Raw genomic sequence first — 24173 nt, 5'->3', positions numbered from 1 at the left:
CTGAACGTCGAAAAGCGTCGAAAGGACTTCTTATTGATAGTATTCACAGTTGATCATACGTCAACAACATCTGGATGAAGTTGGAAAAAGTTGCTGGGAAAAGTTTTTGAACGCTAAGTTACTCTTTCACCCAGTTTTGTGTGTTTTATTTTATTTTTTTCGGTGGAAAGAGTCGGAGGAAGGAAGGATGGGAATAAGTCAGATTTGAAGCAAAGGAGTTGTCATGTTTGAAAGGTAAGTTATGCTTTATAAACAATACATCCGCTTTGACTATAAACAACACTTAGCAGGCGTCCGTCGCTTTTTGATAAAGAAAAGGGGAGTGTGTGTGTGTGTGTGTGTGTGTGTGTGTGTGTGTGTGTGTGTGTGTGTGTGTGTGTGTGTGTGTGTGTGTGTGTGTGTGTGTGTGTGAACAAACGGGCTGCACATGGACTCTCTCACCGAGTTTATGTAAAAAAAAAAAAAAAAAAAAAAAGCGAGAGCAGGGAAATTTCCACTAAGTTTTACTGCGGCTCGACGTCACTTTCCTCGGCGTGTGAATAAGCAGACGACTGTCTTCAAGTTGAGTAATGACACGGTGTTGCTTTGTGTCTTCAAAGCCTGAGATGAGACATTGGATTTCACAGCGCTGAAGGGAAGGGAGGAACTCCTTCTTCTTTCTTCTTCTTCTTCTTCTTTCTGCTGTGTCTGTGTCCCAAAAAGACGACTGTCTCATGTCCAAGGAGACCGTCCTTCCTCCGGATGGGCCGGCAGGGCCAGGAAAGGGCCCTCAGCAAGAGACAAGTCCCCTACTGTCAGTCTCACAAGGTAAGGACACATAGGATAGGCCAGGAAGCACTGGCATTGGGGATACAATTTAAATAGAGGTGGCCAAAGTGGGTTTTGAGGCTCCCAAAGGGGCCTTGAGAGGTTCCCAGAGGTCCTGGAGATGTAATTTAACTACTATTTCATTAAGTGAGAAGAGTGAGAAAGAAAGAAAAAAAAACAACAACACATGACAAGCCCAAATTCTGTCATGATGCGTCAGACGTGTCCGTTTAAGCGCTCTATGACTTGCAAACATTTAAGAATACCTGCGATGTACTGCAATGCAAAGCTCATGTGTGTGAGAAGTTATCTTTTGTGAATGTTTATGGGTTCTTCTCTCCATGCAGCCAGTGCACCAGCAATGAAGCAGAACTATACACATCAGTGACATATTCTGTCAAGAAGTCATGTTTCTTGTTCAGTCAAACATGGGAGGAAACAAGAGAAAAAAAAACACATAAAGAAAATTAGTCAACGACCGCATTAAGAGATTACTGGTGCATATCAGCATTTTTTGTTATGGGTGGGACAATATCAGCCTTGTCTTTTTAAATTATAATCATGTGATTTTAAGTATACATCAGTATCTGTGCTCAGTGTTAAGCCTTGATAATGTTTTTGCTTTTTTCTCCCTTAATAAAGTCTGAAGAAACGCCCTGGTGACTATTAACAGCAACCACAGCCAATTATAGTTTTTAATTAACTTTCTAGTTGCCCCTAAGATTATCACATGTAAAATAAGCTTACCCCCACACCCCCTTTTTTCATTTTTCTTCAAACAAGCAATGAACCGTTAACCATCCTATTTATACCAAGCATCATTATGGCACTGTCAAAAAATAGCAAAGTAGGACAAAGTAAGCAATCACTGGAGCTGCTGGATTGCGAATGGATTTTCGCTGGACCTTCAAAGGCGCTTGCAGTTAAGACTGGATTTCCCCTCTCAGGGGACTGTGGATGTACTGAGAATAGACCAATTTATTTCTAACTGTGATCACTAAATACCGCGATGCATCACACAGTTCTGCTAACGCAACTGCCGCTACCATACATCAGCGCGAAGCTGAGATATGTGCCATATCTATCTGGGGCTGCTGGCTTGAGCTCATCCGTTCCACTCCCCCCATCCATCACTGCTTACAAACAGAGAGTGTTGTAGCTTTGGAACAAACGCATCAAGCTTTGCTAAACGAGATTGCTAGCTTTTGCTGCATCATTGCTCACCGTTTTTTTTTTATCTTTAGAATCACAGCAAAAGTGGCTCAAGAGACAGTGTGTTACTGCAAAAACTTGCAAGCTATGAAAACACCGTGGGCAATGAGCTGGCATCTGGCACCAAACCAGTGAATAAAGTCATTGTAGAATGTTTATTTACTGAACAAAGCAGCAGTGTGCAGCGAGCAAAGCGTCCGTGAGTCTTACAGTCAAGAAGCCAGAGGACGCGGCTTAGAGAGATGAGAGAGACCGTCTCTCGTGTTTTTGCACAACTATCTGGCCTCGAATCTTTGCCCACATTCTTCTTCCAACGTAGATGAATGCGGCCTTTATGGCAGTAAAAAGAAGCTTGGCAGGTAGAGCACACCCGGGAACAGAAGGAGAGAAAATGAGATCCAGAGCTCTGGCAGGGCCTTCACCTGAACCGCCCCACCATGTTGTGCAACCATTTGCCAGCGGCCTGTGTTTTATCTGGCAAAAATAAGCCTAGCGGCCTCTGCACCTCTTGGCATCGTCCAGCTGTCCTTGATGCTTTTGTCCACTGCGGCTGACCCTGCAGCAAAAGTTAACTTGTGTTTGGAGGAGTGGCTGTAATGCAAGTTAATTTAGAACAGTTGAGTTGTAATAGGATAAGATTAAATGAAACAACCGGTGCGCTCTCTGTACGTCACTAGAATAATATTTATGCTGCTCAACTTTGTGTGCAACAAGTTTTCCTTCTTCCACCATTAAATTCTTGTGACCCTAGATGCTTGCGACAGAGAATCGTCAGGAAGGACACCGTCTCCAAGGAAACCAGCCAACGAAAGACACGGTCACGTGAGCAAGGAGACGCCGAATTATTGCGAGCCTGTAAAAAGTAAGTTTTAAGACAGAAGGATATCTTGGTGTTATTTTTTTTTTTATCATTGACAACAATGAGCCGTTTAATTGGAGGGAGTGAAAACGATTAACGTTGCGTAATTTAACATTGAAATAGTCATAATGTGAGCCTATTTTTTTTGTACGCGCTCCAACTGTCACAAATGGTACTTGTTTTGTCAGTTGCTCGGTTTACATGCACGAGGCAGAGTCAGTTAGCCAACCAAAATATTAGCTTCGTTGTCTCCAATTAAAATATCGCGATAGTACCGAGGTCTCTTGACAAGTGATTGGTAGCGGCCTGTTCATTCTGCCATAATGACTAAGACTTGGCTTGTGTCCTCACTTTAGCTTCCCCCTACAACCGCAGCCCAGTGTTTTGGAAGTGGGGAAATCCTGTTTGTGGTTTTTAGCATTGACTGCTGTTACGCACTGATTGCATCTTAGCCACAATGTTTTTTTCCACATACTAAACATTTACCTGTTGGGGAAGAACTGTGCCAGCTGCTGGAGGCATTTTTCTCTTCAACAGAGACTTAAGTGTCATTTAGCTTCATGCTAAGATAACATAGGGGTCTATTGCTCCTACCAATATTCTATCATACCAATAACATATGTTTTAGATCATAAAATGATGGTTGGCTCTTTTTCAGATTTTATAACTTGGGAAACTTTGGAAGCCTGTATAAATTCAAATGTCCTGACACGGGGAGGTATTACAAAACAATTATTTGGCATTGAACTGCTTGAGTTATGAGCTGCTCTAATTAAGTCTAGATGCACTCTTGTTCAGTGAAATTATTTCATACTGAGCTATGGATTGCAGGTCACAAAATGAAACAGGCTAAAAGCTTTGTGTGTGTGCGTGTGTGTGTGTGTTTTATTGTTCTTAAGAAGAGTGAGATGTGTCAGCAAAGGCTAATAGCAGCTGATTGCTTCCATCCCTGTAAGTGCCAAGCTATAATAAGGATTCTGTTAGCATTTGCCACAACAGTTCTTTTGTTTCTAGGTTGTTAACTTTTCCAGGGCGCCTTTTCCTGCCTTTTTTTTTTTTGTGGTATCAAGCTTAATGACTTGCCGGCGGCTTGTTTACTAAATCAGCTAGGAAAAGAGATTCAGTAGCACACACACACAAAAAAAAGAGTTTCTGTCAAGAGGTCTTCTCAGCTTGGCAGGTGTGCACCTTTGCAGGGAGGCATGCTTTTCTTTCATCTCAGCAGATAAGCCCCTGTGACAACAGTTTTGCGTCGTAATTGATGTCGCCCCCATCGCCCCCCCCACACACACACACACACACACATCCTCACATGCTCTCACTTTGTCATACACACACACACACCACTGTTTAGTAAGAGAATTTTAGAGGGAATGTAAGAAATGCTACTATTTTTTTGAGAGAGTTACAAGAACATTTATAGTCCTATCAAATACAGGCAAAACCCCAAATCTGTGCTATGATAATAAATAATAATCTTTGTGGGGAGGGCTCAAGTTAACCTATTAGTGTTATAGTCTCACTGTGGTTTTGTTTGTTGAGGTGACCAATCAGATTGCTAGCTAGCTGGGTAATTGAGAGCCCTCTTCTCCGCTGAAACAGGAAATCAATAAGAAATCATCTGCCTGCCTACATCCTGCCCCCCCCATCCCAGCTGTACGATTGAGAGCTTGTGTACAGTATGTGGACGACCGACTTTTCGCAACAAGAGGAAGCCTATTGTCATGTTGTAATAACAGCACATATCCCATTTCAGTCTTGATAACACTGTTTTGACAAGTTGTCTTTTTACCCAAAGGGTCCCCTTAAAGCAGGAACATAAACATGGCAGCGGGTACATATTATTTTAAAACTGTTTTTCATGGAGTACATTTTCAGGGGAGTATATTTAACAGTGAGTAACTGAACCCTCGCCACACAATTAATCATCAAGTCTGACCTAAAAAGCTGAAATTATCATTATGAACGGAGTATCATAAATTCACATGGTTAAACAGAAGCGCGGTGGTTGCCTGGATTGCCAACCAACCACTGCTGCTTGTCAGACGAGGAAAAAAAAGTACAATTTTGCTCTTACTGTTGAGCCGTTGTCAGTGAACGGTTCCTCCCTGGCTCCACCATCCTGGGGGAGGAGGGAGAACCTTATGGGGGAGACAGACATTCCTCAAGAGACCGTTCTGGGTTTTCAAGCAGCTGATATCTCCTGCAAACAGGGCCTCGCCTCTCAGGCCCCTGCCTCAGAATAAATTGCTACCACCCAGCACCAGTTTTAGGAGTTTAATCGTCACATTATTCACCGGAATGTCAAATACTTTTTTTTTTTTTTAAATGCTTCTGTGGTTGATAAAGATGACCTCACTAGCTTCCAATGAACAGGTCTTTTTTTTATCTCAAGAAAATTCACTAGTGAGAAAGGAAGGTCAAATAACATGACTCTGTTTTTTTTGTATAGAAAGACATTAGTCTGGCCTTTGTGTGAATCCCTGATTGGACTCTTTAGTGGCACATCTTCAAGGTTATTACCTGTGCGCAGAATTGACCTTTTGGAAGTGAATTTGTGACCCTAATAAATGCAGTAAAAAAAGGGGATTGTTTAACGGGGGGTGAGTCTCGTACCTGCACCTTTTCTTGCAAGAAAATATTCCTTGACAGTGCTACAATTAAGATTTATATACAAAACTATAAAGTGTTATGATACTAGACAGTTGGCAGAATTCGACCAAGATAAAACAAAGGGCAAGTGCCTCTTCATCATTAATTTCATCATCAGTGCTGAAATGTTGAATCAACATTCTAAGACTGTCACACTTTGCCTCATGTATATTCCAAAGTTAGTTAAGTACTTAAAGACTTTTTAACCTCCTGACAGTTTTTCCTTCCCGGAATGTTTTTTTTTTTTAAGCCATAGGAAGTGCATGGTGATTGTTGTTATGCAAGATTCATATCTTTATTGTAATCCTCAGAGCCCTGTCTCTGCAGAAATAATGTGTCTAAAGCGTAGACCTATTATAACGGAACCGTAATTTTCAAGTGATTACTTACCAGTGGGTCATGGAATCAAAAACTGTATAAATAGGGTGAAATGCTAGTGTAGGGGTTGATTAAAATGGCCATTGTAATTCTACCTCTGTTGTAATTATTTTCTCATTGTCTTGGTGCAGATAAATTTCATATGGGAAATTTCAAGTGTGTTAATTAGCATATTTTACCCAAAGTGCCCGAGCCTATTCACTGTTAATTTTTTCTTTTTTAAAGATATTCAAAATACTTGAGCCAAATGATAATAGATATGTCTACCTCAATTCATGGACTGCAGTCTTTTAAGGACTTATGTTAGATACAAGGCAACATATATGGATTTTGATTGTGGGGGAAGTTTTTTAAAATTTTAGCTTTATGAAAGTACAGATGTATATATTTGCATGAATTCATCAATTTAAAGGGACAGTTCAACCCAAAAAAAAAAAAAAAAATGCAGATTTTTCCTTCTATTTAATTTTCCAATTTTCCCATTGCTATTTATCAATCTAGATTGTTTTACTATGAGTTGCCTAGTTTTTGGAGATACTGGCCACAGAGTAATGCTTTATTTCAAATATAATGGTATGGGTATGGTTGAAATAAAATAATTCCGACATGAAATTGCTAACAACAAGGTCAATGGATCATGTTTAGTAACAAGGTAATGATTTCTGTAAAGAAACGTCTTTCTTTTTGAGTTTTTCAAATGTTTGCCCTATCGTCCCATTATATTGGCGAGAAGGCAGACATCTGTTCGGCTGATATCTCCCAAACCAGGCAACTCACACCAAAATGATCTAGATTGATATATAGCACTACAGGTAAGTGGAAAATTATGTTTTTTATTTTGGTGTGAACTGTCACTCACTAATATTGTAGCTGGTGGAGTCGATGCAACTTTAAACTACTTTCTGTAATATTGGTTAGTTGAATCTCTAATAATGCATCAAATTATAATTTAATTAAGTTAATTATACAGAATGAATAAATACTAGAGCTAGACAGACTGCTGTGCTCATGTGTACTGCCTCTCTAGCCAGTGCCACACCAGACCGCGTCATTCCCCCTCACAAGCCACTCAGAGAGAAGGATAGGGAAGAAAAAAAAACCCCCAGTCAGTTCAAATGAGAGCAGCGCAGGGGGGATTACTTGGCCTCTAACAGGGTTTTGGCTCCAACATTAAGGTTAAAACCCTTTTCTATTACTGAGATCTCTGCTGATGTTGGCCCCGCCAGCCCCGACCCCCTCGAGCTTCCAGCTCCTTGGCCCCTTCATGTTTGCAGGTTCAGTGCCTCTCTGCTAGGTCATTCTGTCAGGCCCCCTGATCAGCGGAGGGTGACCGGGGACCAGGGGATGGCTCCCGTCCAGACACACAGACAGCCGACACAGGCCCCGGCTAGTGCGAAACCCCCCCCCCCCTCCTCCTCCTCCTCCTCCCCCCCTCCTCCTCTCTTTCAGGCTAGAGCTAAAATCGATACGGGCGTCTCCGTGTTTAAAAAGCCACTCAAAGGCAGACGAGCACCTCTGTCCCAAAGGCTGATCTCTCAGCTTAAGGCCTTGATTGGCGGCCCGAAGATGCGAGGCGCTGACCCACAGCTGTCCCATTAGCAGGGGGTTAATGCTGAGATTGGTACTGAGCAAATAAAGGAACTAGGTGTGGGGGCATTTTGATAGACTGTCGATCCCCTCTCTGACCCAGAGACAGACCTCGGTTGTATTTCGGCTTTTAGGGAGTGGTAGAGCTACTGCCAGATCCTCATCTCTGACTCCAGCAGTGTGGATCTGAGGCAGATGCACCCTGTATTTATTTGGTGTGTGTGGTTGACTCCAAGTCTGCCGTTTTGCATGTGTACGCCTTTATGTGTCTGCGTGTGTGTGTGCACAAGTGCGCATGTGCACGTCTGCGCGCCTGCCGTTGAATTTCAAACAAGTGAGCTTCCTGTGGAACTTCTCCTTCAGCAAGGAGATTTTGAAGCTGGTGGAATATTTGAGTCATCGATGTAACTGAAACTGAAAATACCCCCGTTCTCCTCCTTTCCTCCCACTTCTTCCCCCCTCCCGTTCGCTCTGTTGCTCCGTTATTTTTTTTTTGTTTTGAGTCGTCAGCGAGGAGAGGGTGGAGCACGTTTTTTTGGGAGTATGGAGCCTGGCAGCTCCCTCAGGCCCGCTCTGAGTCACGTCATAATTGATCTTTCTAGAAATTGCGGGAGCTAGCCGTGTAAAGCCTAAATCTGTGCAAGATGTGCAGCTTTTATTTATTTTTTTAAAGATTCTACACTCGCGCATCCGGCTGACTTTATACGACACTCTTTCTCCCTCTCTCAGATGGTAAGAAATGGATGAGGGAGAATAAAAGGCCTTTGAGGAAGCTTAATGCAGAAACAAGCTTGTGCAAATTCATCTCAGAAATGAGGAGAGGAAGAGAATAAGGCACCATTTAGTGTCTCTCACAGCAGCCAGGTTGTGAACGCTCCTTGATGCCTTGCCTTCCGCTACATTAGTAGCCCTCAAATTAGCACCATGCCAAATTCCACACAACAGTGGAGAGGACAGAGACTTCAGTGGCTGGAGCTCGGGGGTGTGGGCCGAGTGTAAATGACTTCTCCTCAACATGATTCATGTAAGAGAAAATGGCACCTCATTGGGACTTTCAATGATTTAGATAGCAGTCAGACATATTAATCTGGGAAAATGTTCCGTTTTGAAATCAAAGGATAATTGATGACCCCCCCCCCCTTCTTTCCCACCACCAGCTCCCCCTTCACAGCGCTCACACACACCTTAGCCGGCCTCATGCGAGCGGTACCCTGAGAGGGTTCATGTCGTCAAATCAAGCTCTTGTCTTTCAAGTTGCATTTGCTACTGTAAAAATGTAATTAAGCAGAACAAGGTCCGAGGGGGGTTATTTTTTTTCCACTCAATCAGCAGCAAAATTTGAAACGAGTAAATCCCTGATGCCCTGCTTCTCTCAATGTTGGGTGGAGGAGGCGGCGGTGTTGGTGGTAAGGGAGGGGGTCGGAAATAATATTAAGCTCTGTCTCCGCGTGTCACTTCCCCTTCAGCAGGTTGGAGGAGCCAAATATGAATGACTGTCAGCGAGAATTAAAAACAGGGTGGCAAAATAAATGTGTCACCGGTGAAAAAACGAGCTGAGCAATATTGACTGATTGCCCCGGAATGAGATGGAGAAGCATACAAAAAATGTGATGTTTCCTGCTAAAATGAGATGCTACACAATGTGATCAGGCTTGACAGGTGAAGACGGCTAATAGAGTTCTGTTGCAGGTCGCCATAGCCCACCCACACACACGCATATAGAGCTTGTCACTTTTGCTGATGAGGATCCAATATCAGAGCAGGTAATTTAGCTATCCTCAGCGGTCATCATCACCCGCGCTGCCGCCATCATCGCCCATTTTATCTTGGATAAATACAAAATACGCGTGCGTGCGGATGAACTGACAGGGCCAGGATTGCTGTTTGATGTCCGGAGTCACATTTTCTTTCATATCTGTTGGAACAAGTGACATTTGTGTTAGCCCGTGCCAGGTTAGCCATCCACTCTGTGTAAACAGCTCAAGACGCGACCACACAGTTGGAACGACGCCCACGTCTTCACGCTACAGGAGTCTAATTTTCTAATTAAATGCTAGTTCTTGGTCGCAAGTTGACATCACCAATTTGCTCTCATTTCACACTGCTGATATCTGCATTATAGTGATGCTAATCACAGTTAGTGGGGTTTGTTGTGCTGGGACACTTGAATGATGATCCCGGAGTCGCTTGTCTGTTCCTTCCAATGCGTCCTTCTAGACAATAAAGAAAGTCCTTGTCCCGGAGCTTGAGGTCAAACGGTAAACGGGGCTTTGATACGCCCAAGGAAAATTTCAATCAGAGCCCTTTGTAATAACATTCATTGTACTATTTTCCTCTCTCTCTCTCTCTGTCCCTCTCACTCTCTCTGCAGTATAATTCCCCTGGTTTTGCGTCTATAAATATGGACAGGGAAGATGTATAATTTTTAATGAGAAAATATATCCCTTTGGATTGAAAAGCAGGGGCTGTTCCACATGCTGCTGTTTGTTAGGAGGAGAGATGATACCTCAGGCTGTTTTGGCAGAGAGAGGAGGTGGAGGAGGTGCTGGTGGTGATGGTGGTGGTGGTAAGAAGAGTCTGGCTAGGTCATTGCACATTTGCAAATTAGCATTTCAATCATGCAGGTACATGGCCAGCCGAGCAGAAAATATACATGTTTTTCTAATACGACGCACAAAAAAAGATAAACAAAACACTGGCCCTGTTAGTAGAATTAGCATTTCAGAGCTAACTGTCACTGTGTATTCTGCACGTTGCTGTTTGGGACTTAGAACTAAAAAAAAAAAAAAAAAAAAAAAAGCGCTTCTTCCACTCTCCAATTCCATCCGGTGTTAACTCACAAACTAGCATTGTGTAATAACGGCTATTAGGAGATGACTACAAGATCTGATTTGTGGTGTTTATTTGGCTGACATGATGTGACATTTGAATAACTGTATGCTCTCTATGATGGGCATTCTAATAAGCCTGCGCAAACACCTTTTGTCTCCCTTCTCCCAGTTTCTCTCCGTCTCAGGGGCATTAATATTAAAAAGGACTGAGCTTTAGAAACACAGAGCTTGTGTGGTTGCTCAATCAGCTCCTTGCCTTACCTGCATCGCAGTGTGCAAATGAGAATCTCCACACCGCCCTGTTTGACCTCTGCGTTGTTCTTGACTTTTTTTTTTAGAGTTCTTGTTTATACAGCGCTGTTTCAGTTGACATGCATGCATATTCCTTCCTGGTAGGTCTGCCTCTGTGTATGCATGTGCGTGTGTGGTGGGGGTTAGATCCAGTAGGCTTTTGACATATACATATATATACTACTCTTCTTCTTTCTTCTGTCTTCTGGGTACAATTTCCGGCTCCCTCCTGTAGGACCTATTTTCTGTGACAAAAACGGAGGTGTTTATATACTCAGTTTTACATACAGAGCGCACAGCTCTGGCGCAGCTCCAGCGCTCTCCAGGCACTCCGGTGCTCGGTCCCTGTGTGGCGCAGCCACTGAAGACTCGGTGACAAATGGCAATTATATTTGTGTGTTCTTCATGAATCCATCAAACACTGGCCTTTTAAAAATGCTCCCCAGATATTTGAGGCTGTCAGCTACTAGTAGCTGGGACCAAATTGGGATGCTGCTTAGACAGTCAAGAACCACTCACCCCCTAGTTTCCCCTGTGATGTGTGTGACAGCGTGTGTAGGGGAATACCATGTTTTATTCAACTACAAATGTACACTCTCAACAGTTGTTGATGTGCTAGAAATAGGGCGGTTACAAGTCCAATTTGAAGCGTGTGTGTGTGCATGTGTGCGTCCAGTTCTTCCCTTCAAAACATGGTGTTTTAATGCAACCTGTCAGGTTGTGTGCTGTCGGTTATCTCGGGACACCTACCTTTCTCTACAAGCTCGTGGCAACTGCACAACTGCGTATGATTATTTAAAATGTTGCTGGGAGTTGTTCATATCAAATTTTGATGCCGAAGCAGTGTGTCTCTGTTGCTACTTCAAGATTTATCTACAGGCACAGCTTATATTTGCATTCATCAAAAGAATCCTCGGATGTGGAATTAAACTTAATTTTCAAAAATGTCAATACTGCATTATATAATGACATTATGTCCAATTTTGCCCAAACAATGGCTGTTCGATCTACTTCCAAGTGGACTTGAGGAATTTTTCCTGAATCTATATTGTCTCTAGTTTTACAGTACACAACAACCAAGCGCTAATAAAAATATGAAAGTGGCCACTGAAAGTTTTTGATGCCCCTACTTACCAGTGTAGCACAATTCCAACAGGACTTACTGTACTTCTGCCTTCTCTCATTACGTCTTCATTTGTCTCCCGCTGACTGTACAAGTCTGTCATTGCCATCTTTGACAGTATCGTCATTATCGTGATCAATGATTATGAATATTACTCCGTTGAGTCCATTCATCTCAGTCACAGCGCTCATCAGGATAAAAATGAAGACTGACTGTGTAAAGGCTATCCAGGAACCTGCCACTGAGGCACACTTCTCTGCAGACTTCAACCACTTTTTTGGACTTTGCAGTGTTTCAGTAACCTGAGTCGCCGCTTATGTTCTCTGGTTTTTGCGTGGTGGTTTCTTAATAACTATTTATACTTTGGTAAATTGAAAGCTTGACTTCCTCAAAAGGAAAGGTAATTATGCCTCCCAGTCTACTTTGGCCTTTTCTGTGCATGAACGTGTGTTTAAGTGTGTTTTGAGTTTAGACCAGATGAGAAAAACTACTGTGTTATTATTGTGCAAAATTCAATAGTTGATTGATTGATATAAGGAACTGTCATCTTCTAGGAAGGAGTTTTGCTGAGTTGTGTTGACGTGATACTCAAGAAACAGGTGAATTATTGTTGCTGTGCATCTTTCGCCGTGATTTGTGCTATGTTGGTGTGTGTGGTCTTTGTAAATGATTTTTGACAAGTTAGTCATTAGCTATAAAAAGGGATTCCCCCATTCCGTTCCATTAATGTCAGCTAGTACTTTTCTTTGGTTACACATTCAAATATGTGGCTACATCTGAGGGATGAAATACCACAAGAAAACACCAGCAGTGTTATTAGAAGAGTGCGCTTTATGATTTTCATTTCTGGATTCTGCCAATTTTTAAAACATGAATTGCCAAGAGTACTAACATTGTTGAAGTGCAATTAAGACAAATTTAGCTGAATTGAATGGAAGTTGCGGCTAAGTTTGTTTCTTGAAATGGGTCACAGCTTGCTGAATAACTTACTTTTGTATTTTGATTTTTGTTTATTATAACAGAGAGCGAGCTGACTCAGGAAAAACAAAAGTTGCACCACTGGTCTGTGCACCCTGAAGTAGCAGTGGCACAACCAGATTACTATAATGTGATAACACAGGATCTATTCGAAAGAAAGCCAAGTAAGGCCCACTACAGAAAAGTGTGTGTGTGTGTGTGTGTGTGTGTGTGTGTGTGTGTGTGTGTGTGTGTGTGTGTGTGTGTGTGTGTGTGTGTGTGTGTGTGTGTGTGTGTGTGTGTGTGTGTGTGTGTGTGTGTGTGTGTGTGTGTGGTCCTAGCTTCCTTTATAATTATGGCCTTCCAAGCATTAAAGCCAAAGACTGGTGCATATTTTGAAAAGGGGCGAAAAATGTGCCAAGCTGTCAGAGGTAAAACTGAAGAACAACAACAGATGTAGCCAACTCCAGGTCTCCTTGTTATCAAGCTTTAGTCTCCCCCCACATTGTCATGGGCAGACTGCAAGGCTTTTGTCTTTTGGAGAAGAAAATCCATCAACCTGGTCTTAAATCGCTGCATAATGAATTCTATCGTCTGCTACCCAGTTGTCTAATTCAAATTGCACGGAATCCTGATCCCTAAAGTCTATATTTGTTTATCTAGGCAGCATGCAGAAAGCCTGAATGAGGAGAAGGCAAAACCCAGTGTGTGTATTTAATTGCTTTGTTTTACATCCACATTCACGTCCGGCCTCTCCCAGGGTGATGTGTTGTTAAAAAGCACGAGGCCCCGATTCCCACACACTCTCTCTCTCTCTCTCTTGTTAACTGTAATTGCACTTGTTGGTGAGCTGACAGAAAGAAAATAGAGATGGAAAGAAATTACCAGCATTGCATTAAGTTCACTGTCAGTTTGCGTTCCCTTTGGATTTTTTTTTTTAATTTTTGGACAGCTGCAAAACACTTAAACAAGCTTCAGCTGGTGCTACACAGCTGTTAGTAAGTTGGAATATGGTGGTGAGGATACCATATATTCAATGTATATACAGAAAGTATATGATAGGAAAAAAAAGAATACATATGGTTCACACAGACAGACTTAAAAAGGGGATGAATAATTCACTAAATCTCAAGTTAACCGTGCACTGGCGGCGCGTGCACATGCACAGTGGCTCTGATGTGGAGGGAAGGTAAAGTAGGAGTAACTCCCAGTAGAGCTGAATGTGCAGGTGTTCCTCTCAGTAAAATGCCACCTCCTTTTCTCACTCACATCCTTCGCCTGCTTTCTTATCAGACAGGTCGCTGTCTCCTGACTTTCTGTTGCTGTCACACACATACACTTAGAAAGGCCATCTCTGAGCTTTCAGAGGAAAGGAGATCATTACTGTTGCAGACAGCAGCCCTTTTTTGTATATGCACAGTATCACAGGCTCTCTTTCTCTTTCTACTGCATTAATCCCCCCCCTTCCCCGCACACTGCCGTAACTCACCTGGGTACCGCTCCCACAAATGTCTGTCTGCCTACAGCGGTGGCTTTTTGTGAACCTGTCACATATGAGGTTCCTATATCTCTCCGCTGCTTTCTGTCACTCCGGGTTGAAATGTTTGCCATGTGATCGATATGATCGTGTTAGGAGACGTTGGCAAGATTTGCTGAGAATTATTTAAGGTGTGTCTCCATTACTGTGTTCGGCTTTGTAAGAACTGAACATCACAGGTGCAGAGAGTGCAGACGAAGTTCTCTTCAGTTAAAATAAAGTTACTGGGTTATCACGCTCTTACACCCATACGGGTAAAAGGAATCCACAACTCTTATTCTTCCATAAAAGAAGACATTACTAACATTTAGTAAGTTATTAAAGTAAAACGAAAGTTTCTTTTGATGCTTGTGAATTTTAGTGTTTCGTCCTCCACATTTGCATCAAACGCATGAATAAACAAGCAGCCTTCTGTTTTGTTTCTATATTCAGTTTTTTAGATTGTCTTGTCTTAAGACCCTGAGCTTGCCGTAGTTCAGCAGTCAGCTGGAAAACGCAAGACAGCTGAAATACTCCAAAGGAATTGAATCATTTAACTGTCCTAGAATACTGCAACTAGACAACCGGCTCTTTACATAACATGAGTAAAAATGAAATCCTTTTTTTACTCATGTCTCCAGCTCAACCCCAGTCTCAGCCAGTGCCCTTGGAGCCAGCCGAGGGAGACGCTGGCAGGGACCAAAATGGCTTTCGCCACAACAGCACTGGCACGCCCGCGCTGAGTAACGGCAACGGCATCCACCCTGGCATCGGCGGGGCCACGGCCACGCGTACATGCTCCTGTGGTGCCAACATCAGAACGGGCGCCGCCGCGGATGGGTCAGGCCCTGGCACGAGATCAGTGGGCACCGCGACGACGACGGAGCAGCCCAGGAAGCAGCCGTCCACGCCTGTTTCCCAGAGGATGCAGAGGAAATTGAGGTCCAGCTTGTCGGTCAACAGTGACAGCAGCAGACGCAGCAAAGGAAGTTCCACAGGGTCACAGAAAGCTCCTTTACCAGAGGGTGAGTGTCCACGACGACGAGGAAAAGAGAGCACAAACCCACACACAGACACACGGATACTAACTTTTAACAACTAACACTTGTTTGCTTGCATGCTTCCATTTCTGCATTACATCTTCTGTTGGTTAAAAATCCATTTCATGGGCCGCAGGGATGTCCCAAGAATCAAGGGCTCCAGTCATAAATACACCACTGTAGTGGTTTGTAAGAATGCATTTAACAATGTAATGGGATGCGAAAACAGATGTAATCCTGGTCAGTCATAAGCCACAGAACATTGTAAATAAATACAACATATAACAACGATGTAATCCATCAAATCACAATTCAGGATATTCTCTTTCTACTGATTGAGTGAAAATAAATGATGTTTTCAAAACCGTCCAATCCTAAAGAAGCCGACAGAAGTAAACCGCGTCTTTAAAAGAAAATGAAAATGTTCTCACCTAGATTTTTAATGGTTAGTTTGATACTCAGTTCCAGATTTATTTAGTAAATACTTTGAATCTGATGTTCAATTCTATTTTATCTTTTCCTTCTCAAGGCTTTTGTTATTATATCAGCCTTTTTAAAACTTCACTATCGTCAGCCTCTTATTTGTTTTGTGTACAAAAAAGCTATTTATGATGAACCATGAAATATTTTTATATACTCAAACATAAATTGTTAAGTTTAAGTTGTCAAAAAAGTAAATAATTTATCCAAAAAGAAAAGACAGAAATGCAACAAGCTATTCTTGGTCTTTTAAAATGAACAGTTCTGTACTGTGCTACTGTATTATGTTGTTAAATATAAATAGAATCTCTCCATCTGCAGTCGCACAGTGAAATGATATGCCATCAAACCAACACCATCAAAGGGATCTCTCTGTCGAAGGTGTTATTCTCTGCTGAAATAATTCCTTGTAAGATATTGATAATAAAGTCTTACCTTCTCTCACCTTTTAATGATGAGAGTGCATGACCTCTCATATTTATCACTCCCGTCAAGCAGATGACATCTTATTGCGCTCCTGTTGCTTTTATTTTCCTTAACAACAAGTCAGAGGGTCCGTTTGCCATGCAGGGAAGCCATCACTTTGTCAGGTGTAAGGCCGAGGTGAGTCCAGTAATGAAGGCGGTTGGCTGGTCCTTTTCCATTGGGGAGATAGGTGTGACCGTCTAACGAGGCCTGAGAGCACAGGGTGCCCATTAAAAGTCGTGACCAGCCTTCTCCGGGCCCCTCACGCCTTTCTTGCACTCCCTGCATCCCGTCAGCACCACCCTGGCCCTCATTAACATCGCATCCCTCCTCCACCTATTGTACTCTGCTGCTGTGCGTGTGTTTTGTGGACATGCATGTGTTCCCTCTGTGTGTTCTGTAGCATGGACGATATGAGGGTTTAGTCATGTTTCTTTAAAGTAGAGGGGCAATTCCTCTCTATTCATCCAACTCAAGGCCTTTGCTGTTCTGCCTTTTTTATGGGCCTCTCCTACTAGGCTGAAGATGGTAAATAATGTGATGTTATGCGTTATTAAAGGATCCACAATGGTCAGGTTGAGATACAAGTTTTAAATGAAAGAGAAAAGTGGGCAGTCAGATCTTTATTTGATGATGCCTGACTTGAAATATGCAACGGATCAACTTGCGGGCGAACCAAACAAGAAGGCACACATCCACAACACCTATGTAAAGGTGGGATGCATCCACCAGAGAAATTCCAGACATACCATGTTTTCAGTCTTAATTGGTAAATAACAGAAGAGAAATGGTGCAAAAAAAATAAATAAAATAAAATCAAACAACAGCAGCTCAACAAGTCTGTCTCATTATGGCTCTTGTGTTGCTTATTTGCAGACAAGAGCTCTGAGAATCAATATGTTCGCTCTCGACTATTTATTTCCCCCCGGAAAACAGCCAAGCTGTGGTGTTTGAATGTTTACACGGATTAACATAATCTGTTTGCCTGTGAAATTAGCCTCCTAAACAGCCCCCTGAACACAGGAAATAAAAGGCGTAAGCTAGCAGGAGCTAGCTCTGGGGATTCTGGGGCTCCCTGTGTTTCTTGGCACACGCCGTTGGCACCGTAGCCAATCGTGTGATAACACCACGGCTTCCAAGGAGTCATTTAACACACTGCTTTTGTTCAGCAGGGTGGGTTGCCTCGACTCTTGTCATCCAGTTTGTGTTTTTGTTAATTGTGTGTAATCAGTTTAGGTCTCCAAGCTGCTTCAGCCTCATTTAGAGATTTAGGGCCAAGGCCGCGAGCGTAGTCCCCTTTATGTGTGTGTGTTTGTGTGTGTGTTGTGTAAGCACTGATTTTGACTTTTCCCCTCAGTCATACATTATAAACAGGCTTGCTTTGAAGTGTATGTTGTGGACCTTCTCCATCCAGCCCACATCCTCTGCCCTCTTTACCCATGTGCATTTTCAAGGCCACCAAGGCTTTGTCTGATCAATCTCTCTCTCTTCATCTTTGTCCGTCCGTCCATCTAGCCCTCTCTCTCCCTCTTTGTAAGTTTGAATGTTTTGCACAGCTTGCCGCTCTGAGGCCCATCCAGCTTGTTTTGTGTCATGCCGCTCCCTTTTTTTTTTTTTTTTTTTTTTTTTTTTTTTTGATGTGAGCTTTCCAGATGTCTCCACTATTTCCTCAGAGGCGTCGGACGCTTGTTTTTGGCCCCTGAAAAACTCTGGGCTTCATCGGCGCTCACTGACATTAAACAGGGGCAGTGTCAGTGCGTGCTGTTCTGTTCTGTCTGTTGGTTGGTTCCACTCTGTGTCTCTGTCTGCCTGTCTGTCTGTCTTCCTCTATGTTTTTCATGAGGATGTGCCCTGCGTCCAGCCCTCTTGTGTACAGTATACGACCCCCACTCCTCCTCCTCTTTTCCCCTCCTCCCTACTCGCCTCTCTAAGATCCAGACTAATCGCTGGTGATGAATTATACATCCAAGTGAATAGCTGAGATGGCCGGCCGCTGCTTAATGCCTATGTACTGTGTTTATACCGTATTCACAGGCTGTTACATTCTCAGGGCTGGCATGGCTATACCCTCTGGGTCCTTCAAAGTTTGTTAGGGCTGAACTTTGAGGTTTTGTTCATGCAGCTTTGACCTGGGCAGCGTTTATTGTTCTCAGTGGCATTCTGTAGCGCTCAGATGGCAGTACACTAAAGAAGATGCCGGTATAGAACGTAGTATCAGTTTTGTTATGCCACCATGAAAACAAATCCACGATCTGCCCAACAGCAATTTACTTACATGTACATTTTTTTTTCTCATGCATCTTCCATCACCGCCAGTGTTATGGCCTCAGATAAGGATAATAAGATGCATTCAAACTTCAGGCACCCTCACACACACACATGTATGCACACGCACTTGCTCGTTTCATGTTCCCTTCTCTCTATCTTGTTTGTATCACAGTCAGCTAGTGCTTCTGGTCAGCTCTGCAGCCCTGAGCGCCGCAAAAATAAAAAAAATTCCCCTCTACTTTGATTAATCAAACATGAGCATCCAGCGGTCCTCAGCTTGCCTTCCCATGCCGTCCTCCACACTCTCCTCCTTTCGCTCTCCCTCTAACCCAATCAGTAACAGCCCCTTCTGACAGCTCTAGATGGGCTGATGAAAGTTATGCAAATGTACCCTGTTTGTAATGCTATTTTTCTGCATCCATCCACATCATGTCTTTTTAACACTCCAAAGCAGTGGCGCTGCGCTGGCCTTGGTTCAAAAAAGGAGACAGCTGCAAGGAGTATATGCCAGGCACACTTACCGAATGATTTACTGACTTAGATCCAACTGCAGGAGTACTGGTGTGGAGCATGACAACATAAATGTGATGTAATCGTTGGGATACATAAACAATGCTTTCTCTCTATTTAATCTCACCTTGTGTTTTTACCTTTTTTTTAATTTATTTTTTATTTTTAAATGACTTGCATTTCTCCGAAAGAGTTTTATTCCAAATGTAACCATTTTTAAAAAAATGACTTCATCTTTTATAAAGTGACTGATAAATTGAGTTAATTTAATCTAAATAGAGAATAGTTCAATTCATTTGATAAAATTACTGTTGAAAGAATTCTGGAAGTAAACTCTTTTGATCTGCATGCTGAACTTGCTGCATGGCATTACTAACACAGTGTGTCAGTGGAAGCAAAACATTTAATTTGTTCTTTTTCATTACCTATTCAAGACTGAAGCATTTTAATGAAACTAATTCAGCCATTCAGAATCCGATTTGTGATGGTTAATGGGTATATTGGTAATTTAAAGGGATACCCTTTTATTGCTGCGCAACAACAAGCCAAAACTTGCCACCAGCTATTTAAAGACGGTCTGCAAGGAGGTTAAATGTTAATCAGAGGTGTGAGCATTGCCAGCATTAATCCGCCTATTTACCAGGAGGGACTCTTGGACCTTGCTAATCATCCTTGTGTGATCAACCGAGCAGTTTGCATGATAATGCCGCAATTATTTAACAGTCCGTTAATCAAAACAGCAGGAAAGGAATTCATTTCTTTGAATTCCTCTTTCTTCCCCCCGCCGCCTAGTTAGCCCTCACCCTTTTACCGCACACCTACTCTGCTCCACCTGTCAGCCTGCCGAGCATGCAACCCCTCATTCAGTCACTCTGCTCTGCACTGCGTACTGATAGTTACATTTGATACATTTTGATTTACTACAGATGCGTCTTTTTATTTGGTATGTTTCCTTTGTTCTTTTTTTATTTATTTATTTTCTTCATGTGTTTATTATACTTCCCAACTCCTCACTCCGGCTGGTTCGACGTTGACCCAGACTGCTGCGTCCACTGCATCTTGGACTGCCTGTTCTGCGAGTTCCTGACACTTTGCAACATGGTGGCGACGCAGGCCTCGTGCGGCGCCTGCACATCGGAGGCCTGCTGCTGCTGCTGCTGCACCGACGACCTGGGCGATGACTGCAACTGCCCCTGCGACATGGACTGTGGCATCATGGACGCCTGTTGCGAGTCTTCGGATTGCTTGGAAATCTGTATGGAGTGCTGCGGCATCTGCTTCCCCACATAGGGAGGCCTGCGCTGGTGTAGACAAGCGTGTCTCTGCGGGGGATAACTGGACCATGGCTGGAAGAATGGAGGGAAACTGCTGCTGCTGTCACTTTGAATTCAGCAACAGACAGAAGAAACGTGTGTGTATGTGTATGTGTGTGTGATGGTCGACATGTGTGTTTGTGAATGTCCTTTTTTAATGTGTGATGACTGTTGAGGTGTGTGCAGAGTAAAGCATGCTTTGAGAGATGCATTTTGACACTGGGCTTCTCCCTTAAAACCAGCTCAGCAGAACCTAGAAGTAACTCCAGATATATGAACATGACGGATAGATCTTCAGTGTGTAGTAAGTTGTTTCTGCAAATGGCACAATGAGTAGGATTTGTAGGTTGCAGTTTGTCATCCCAGCAATGAAAATTGTCACCTCAATGAAGTTTCCGGTGCGCCCCAATGGTTAAAAACCAACGACAGATTCACTCTTGTTTTGCCTTGCTATAGTTGCGTTTTTTCAGGGCTGTGTCCGCCATTTTCTAACCTTCTTCTTGGATGCGTGTGCTTGCGATCTGGCACCTGGTTGCTACGTTTTTTTATAAGGGTTGAAGCCCCGAACACAGAAAAATAAGGCAGGGGTAGGGTCCCAGCAGATAGAGACATTACCACACATGTCTAGTTGGTCATTAGTGATGATTTTGGCAGTCCATATGTTGTTTTTAGGAAAATCCTGCTCATTGTGCTTTTAAAGCTACTACAAGGAACTTGAACTGCATTTGGCGGTCCCTCTGGACTAAAGTAGTAGCGTTTTCTAGCCTCATGGCTCTAATTTTACTGCAGTAGGGTCTGACATTCGGCCCTGATTAGTCCTGGTTCTGGTTGTTCATGCCTCCCTTCCCTCCGGCGAGCACAAACAATATGGTCTGGGCCTTCAGCAGCTTGGTGTCGGTGTTTGCTCTAAAAGGGTCCCGGCGGAGTACCGAGGTGAGGCTCTGCTCCTGGACAGAGGAGACGCTGCTGCAAGACAGATCTGAGTTTGTCAGCGGCGGGTTTGCTTTGCCAAATCCCCTGCTGGAGTCTGAGCTGAAAGACTTTCTGGTGAACTTGCATGATTTTGTCAGATTACGCGCGGAAACAGACCCGATAATAAGCATTAAGAATAACTATATAGAAATAGACAATCTTCTCACTGATGGTCTTGTTTACTTATGTAGGTCATATAGAGGCATCACTATTAAATTGAGACTGGTTCATATAGTAACTTTAAGAATTCTCTCCTTTGCGTAACACGTATTATCAGTCCTAAAGATTTTTTTTGTTACATCAGGAATGCTGTCTTATGTATCTTATCTTTTTAGTCATTTTGATGAAAAACCAAATGATTTATTTACTCTGATTTTATTTTTCAATACATGTTTTTTTTAATGCTCAAAATCTGAAGTTACAGTCTTGGTACTGTACAACACTGTAATAGGTTTTATGTGACACTTCATACATTCTTAGTTGCATACTGTAGTTTTGCAACACAGACTCTCATTTACAGTTATCTACTGTAGCACTGTAGAACAGTTTAAACTGGTGAAATATCAAAAGGTGAATCAGGACATCACAAATGCTACTTTCTAAAACCAAAAGGAAGGAATGTGCCTTATTTAGGGTGTTTTTACTTCTCTATTTCAAGCATTTCTTATAGTTGAAGTTACCTGTTGTTACAGAAAAAAGCTGCACAAAATAGCTGATAAGCATATATTTGTTTGCTAAATCATTGTGGAAGGTCAATGAAAATGAATCACACATCTCTCATAAATTTGGCAGTATTTGAAGTTTTGGGATTACTGGAAATACAGCGCAGATTCTCAAGTATTTAATGAAAAAAGGAAAGCTTCTGACCATCTCACTACAACGTAAAGATAAACAATGTATTTCTTTATTTTTACGAGTCTTACACTAATGTTAGCCATCAACATTTAGGCTTTGTCAGCTGCATATGGTACAAGTCTTTTGTGTGATGCTATTTTACATACGTACTGTGTAAATATGTTGAACTGCACTCGGTTCATGAGGGGTGTGATATGGAATTAAAAACGGTGACCCTTCTGCCACATAAGCGGCTTTTGGGTATCAAGCCTAGTGACTCACAACACAAAAAAAAGGAATCATGAACTGTCATGTTGAAATGGTAAACTAATGCAGGGTAAAGGCAGTTTTCTTCTCCTTTTTCCCCCTCTGTGCCTTAATTCTGTGTATCTCGAGATGAGTTTGTGGTGAATCACCAGTGGAGTCATTTTCTTGTCTTGGAGATCCGCTTTGATGTTGTTTAAGTGATGATACTTAATAATGGCCTACATTAGCACCGCTTGCTAACTGGTTACAAAAAAATGTCCCTTCCTAACGAGCAACAAAGATAATGTGCTGTCATGTGCAGATCGTCTTAATGGCGCACTGTTATTGTGTATAAGGAGGTTGGATAGGCACCTCTGCAGCAGATTCTGTGCAGAAAGTAAAACCTCATTTACATGTTTATGATTAACTCACGCCAAGAGTGTCAAAAAACACTTTAGATAATGTGAAGAATTCATCTAAAAAGAGAAAAATGTATACATAGCTACAGTAGTTGTCTTCCTATATTATACTATGTTGTATGCTTTTCTTCTCAATCTGTGCCTGACACTTGATCCTTCTCATTTCATCTCGATTTGTCAATTTAGAGCTCACAGCTCATTTTCTCAGTTTTGTACATTATCTTCAAATCTCAAAGAGAAAAGTTTTTAAAAAATAAAATGTTTCCAAAAATGAATGATGTTTTTTTTTTTTGTCAATACATTTTTGTGTCTATCATCTCCTCATTATGTTCCAGTTGGTAGGATAACAAACTCTTCTGAATCCAATCGAGCAGACAAAAGACACTGTTGTCTTTATTTTCATTGATACTAGTGCTTGAAAGCAGATTTAGTCCACTGACTGACTAAACAGTGATTTGCAGCAGTAGTGTGCTTTTCATTTCTAAGGTTCAACACTTGTGGCATCCAGTCCACAGTAGGGAGCTCACCGTAACATCTGGAAATATTCTAGTAATTACAGCGAATAGGGATGTAGCAATAAGGCAACTATTTCAATTGTTAAAGAATCACTTTGGTACTTTTCTAACCACAAATGCCAAACATATGCTGGTTCCAGCTTCTTGTGTCTCGCTTTTCTTCGATATATATGAAGGTGTAATGAATATGTTTGGGTTTTGAATCAAGACATTTAAATACATCTCCTTGGGCTCTGGGAAATTTTAATGGGCATTTCTCGTCATTTTCTGGCGGTTTATAGACCAAGCAGTTAGTCGATCAGTCAAGAAAATCTTCGAGAAATTGGCTGATGATAAATGTAATATAAAAACACTTAATGCCATTTCCCTCCACTTTATTGTTTGTTTTTTAAAAAATGTTTGACTGCTGTAACTTTATCTCCTCACCTGTTTGCAATTGCTAAAACTCTACCACTCTTATTATTGCAGCAACTGGTTGCACACACTGCAGTGTTGAATTATATCACAATGCCAGTCTTGCATCTCTTTTATGGGAGATTTGTGTGCTCTAAACGCTGGGTTGTATTTTCCTGTTTCCCTTGTAACTGAGGCAGCTGTGCAGCTCAAAGAGTGAGTTTCATGATGGCCACATCTGTAACCTCTGCACTGTCCTCCTCTGCTCCTTTTCTCTATTAAAGAGGGTGCTGCTCATGTGGCAGCAGCTTTGGCGCTAACATGGAAACATGGCCAACAACACTCAATGAGTTCATCGGGGAGCAGGGACCTCCTGCTGGCTGTAACAGCAGTCTGACCTTCAGCCGACACCACCCCCTGTTAACCCCTCAATTAACCTCCACGTCAGCCCCCCTGCCGGGAGAGCAAGGAGGATGAGTCCCCCCCCACCTCCCTCTTCCATTCT

The 24173-nt window shown here is 42.4% G+C and overlaps 1 protein-coding gene across 2 annotated transcripts; it reads left to right on the top strand.

The window, feature by feature from the left end:
• Nucleotides 1-23035, top strand: mdfic (MyoD family inhibitor domain containing). 2 transcript variants are annotated; one of them, XM_054624532.1, is made up of 5 exons: nucleotides 1-234; nucleotides 600-807; nucleotides 2771-2881; nucleotides 14855-15238; nucleotides 20016-23035. In XM_054624532.1, the coding sequence occupies exons 2-5, from the start codon at nucleotides 714-716 to the stop codon at nucleotides 20264-20266; spliced, it is 840 nt and encodes a 279-aa protein (XP_054480507.1). In that variant the 5' UTR covers nucleotides 1-234; nucleotides 600-713; the 3' UTR covers nucleotides 20267-23035. The 2 variants fall into 2 exon arrangements, with proteins under 2 accessions (XP_054480507.1, XP_054480508.1); XM_054624533.1 differs by lacking the exon at nucleotides 2771-2881.
• Nucleotides 23036-24173: the final 1138 nt, after the last annotated feature.

Source organism: Anoplopoma fimbria, chromosome 23, assembly GCF_027596085.1.
Source record: "Anoplopoma fimbria isolate UVic2021 breed Golden Eagle Sablefish chromosome 23, Afim_UVic_2022, whole genome shotgun sequence".
NCBI lineage: Eukaryota > Metazoa > Chordata > Actinopteri > Perciformes > Anoplopomatidae > Anoplopoma > Anoplopoma fimbria.
The sequence above is the reverse complement of the archived record's forward strand: the minus strand, read 5'-3'. Positions and strand labels throughout refer to the sequence as shown.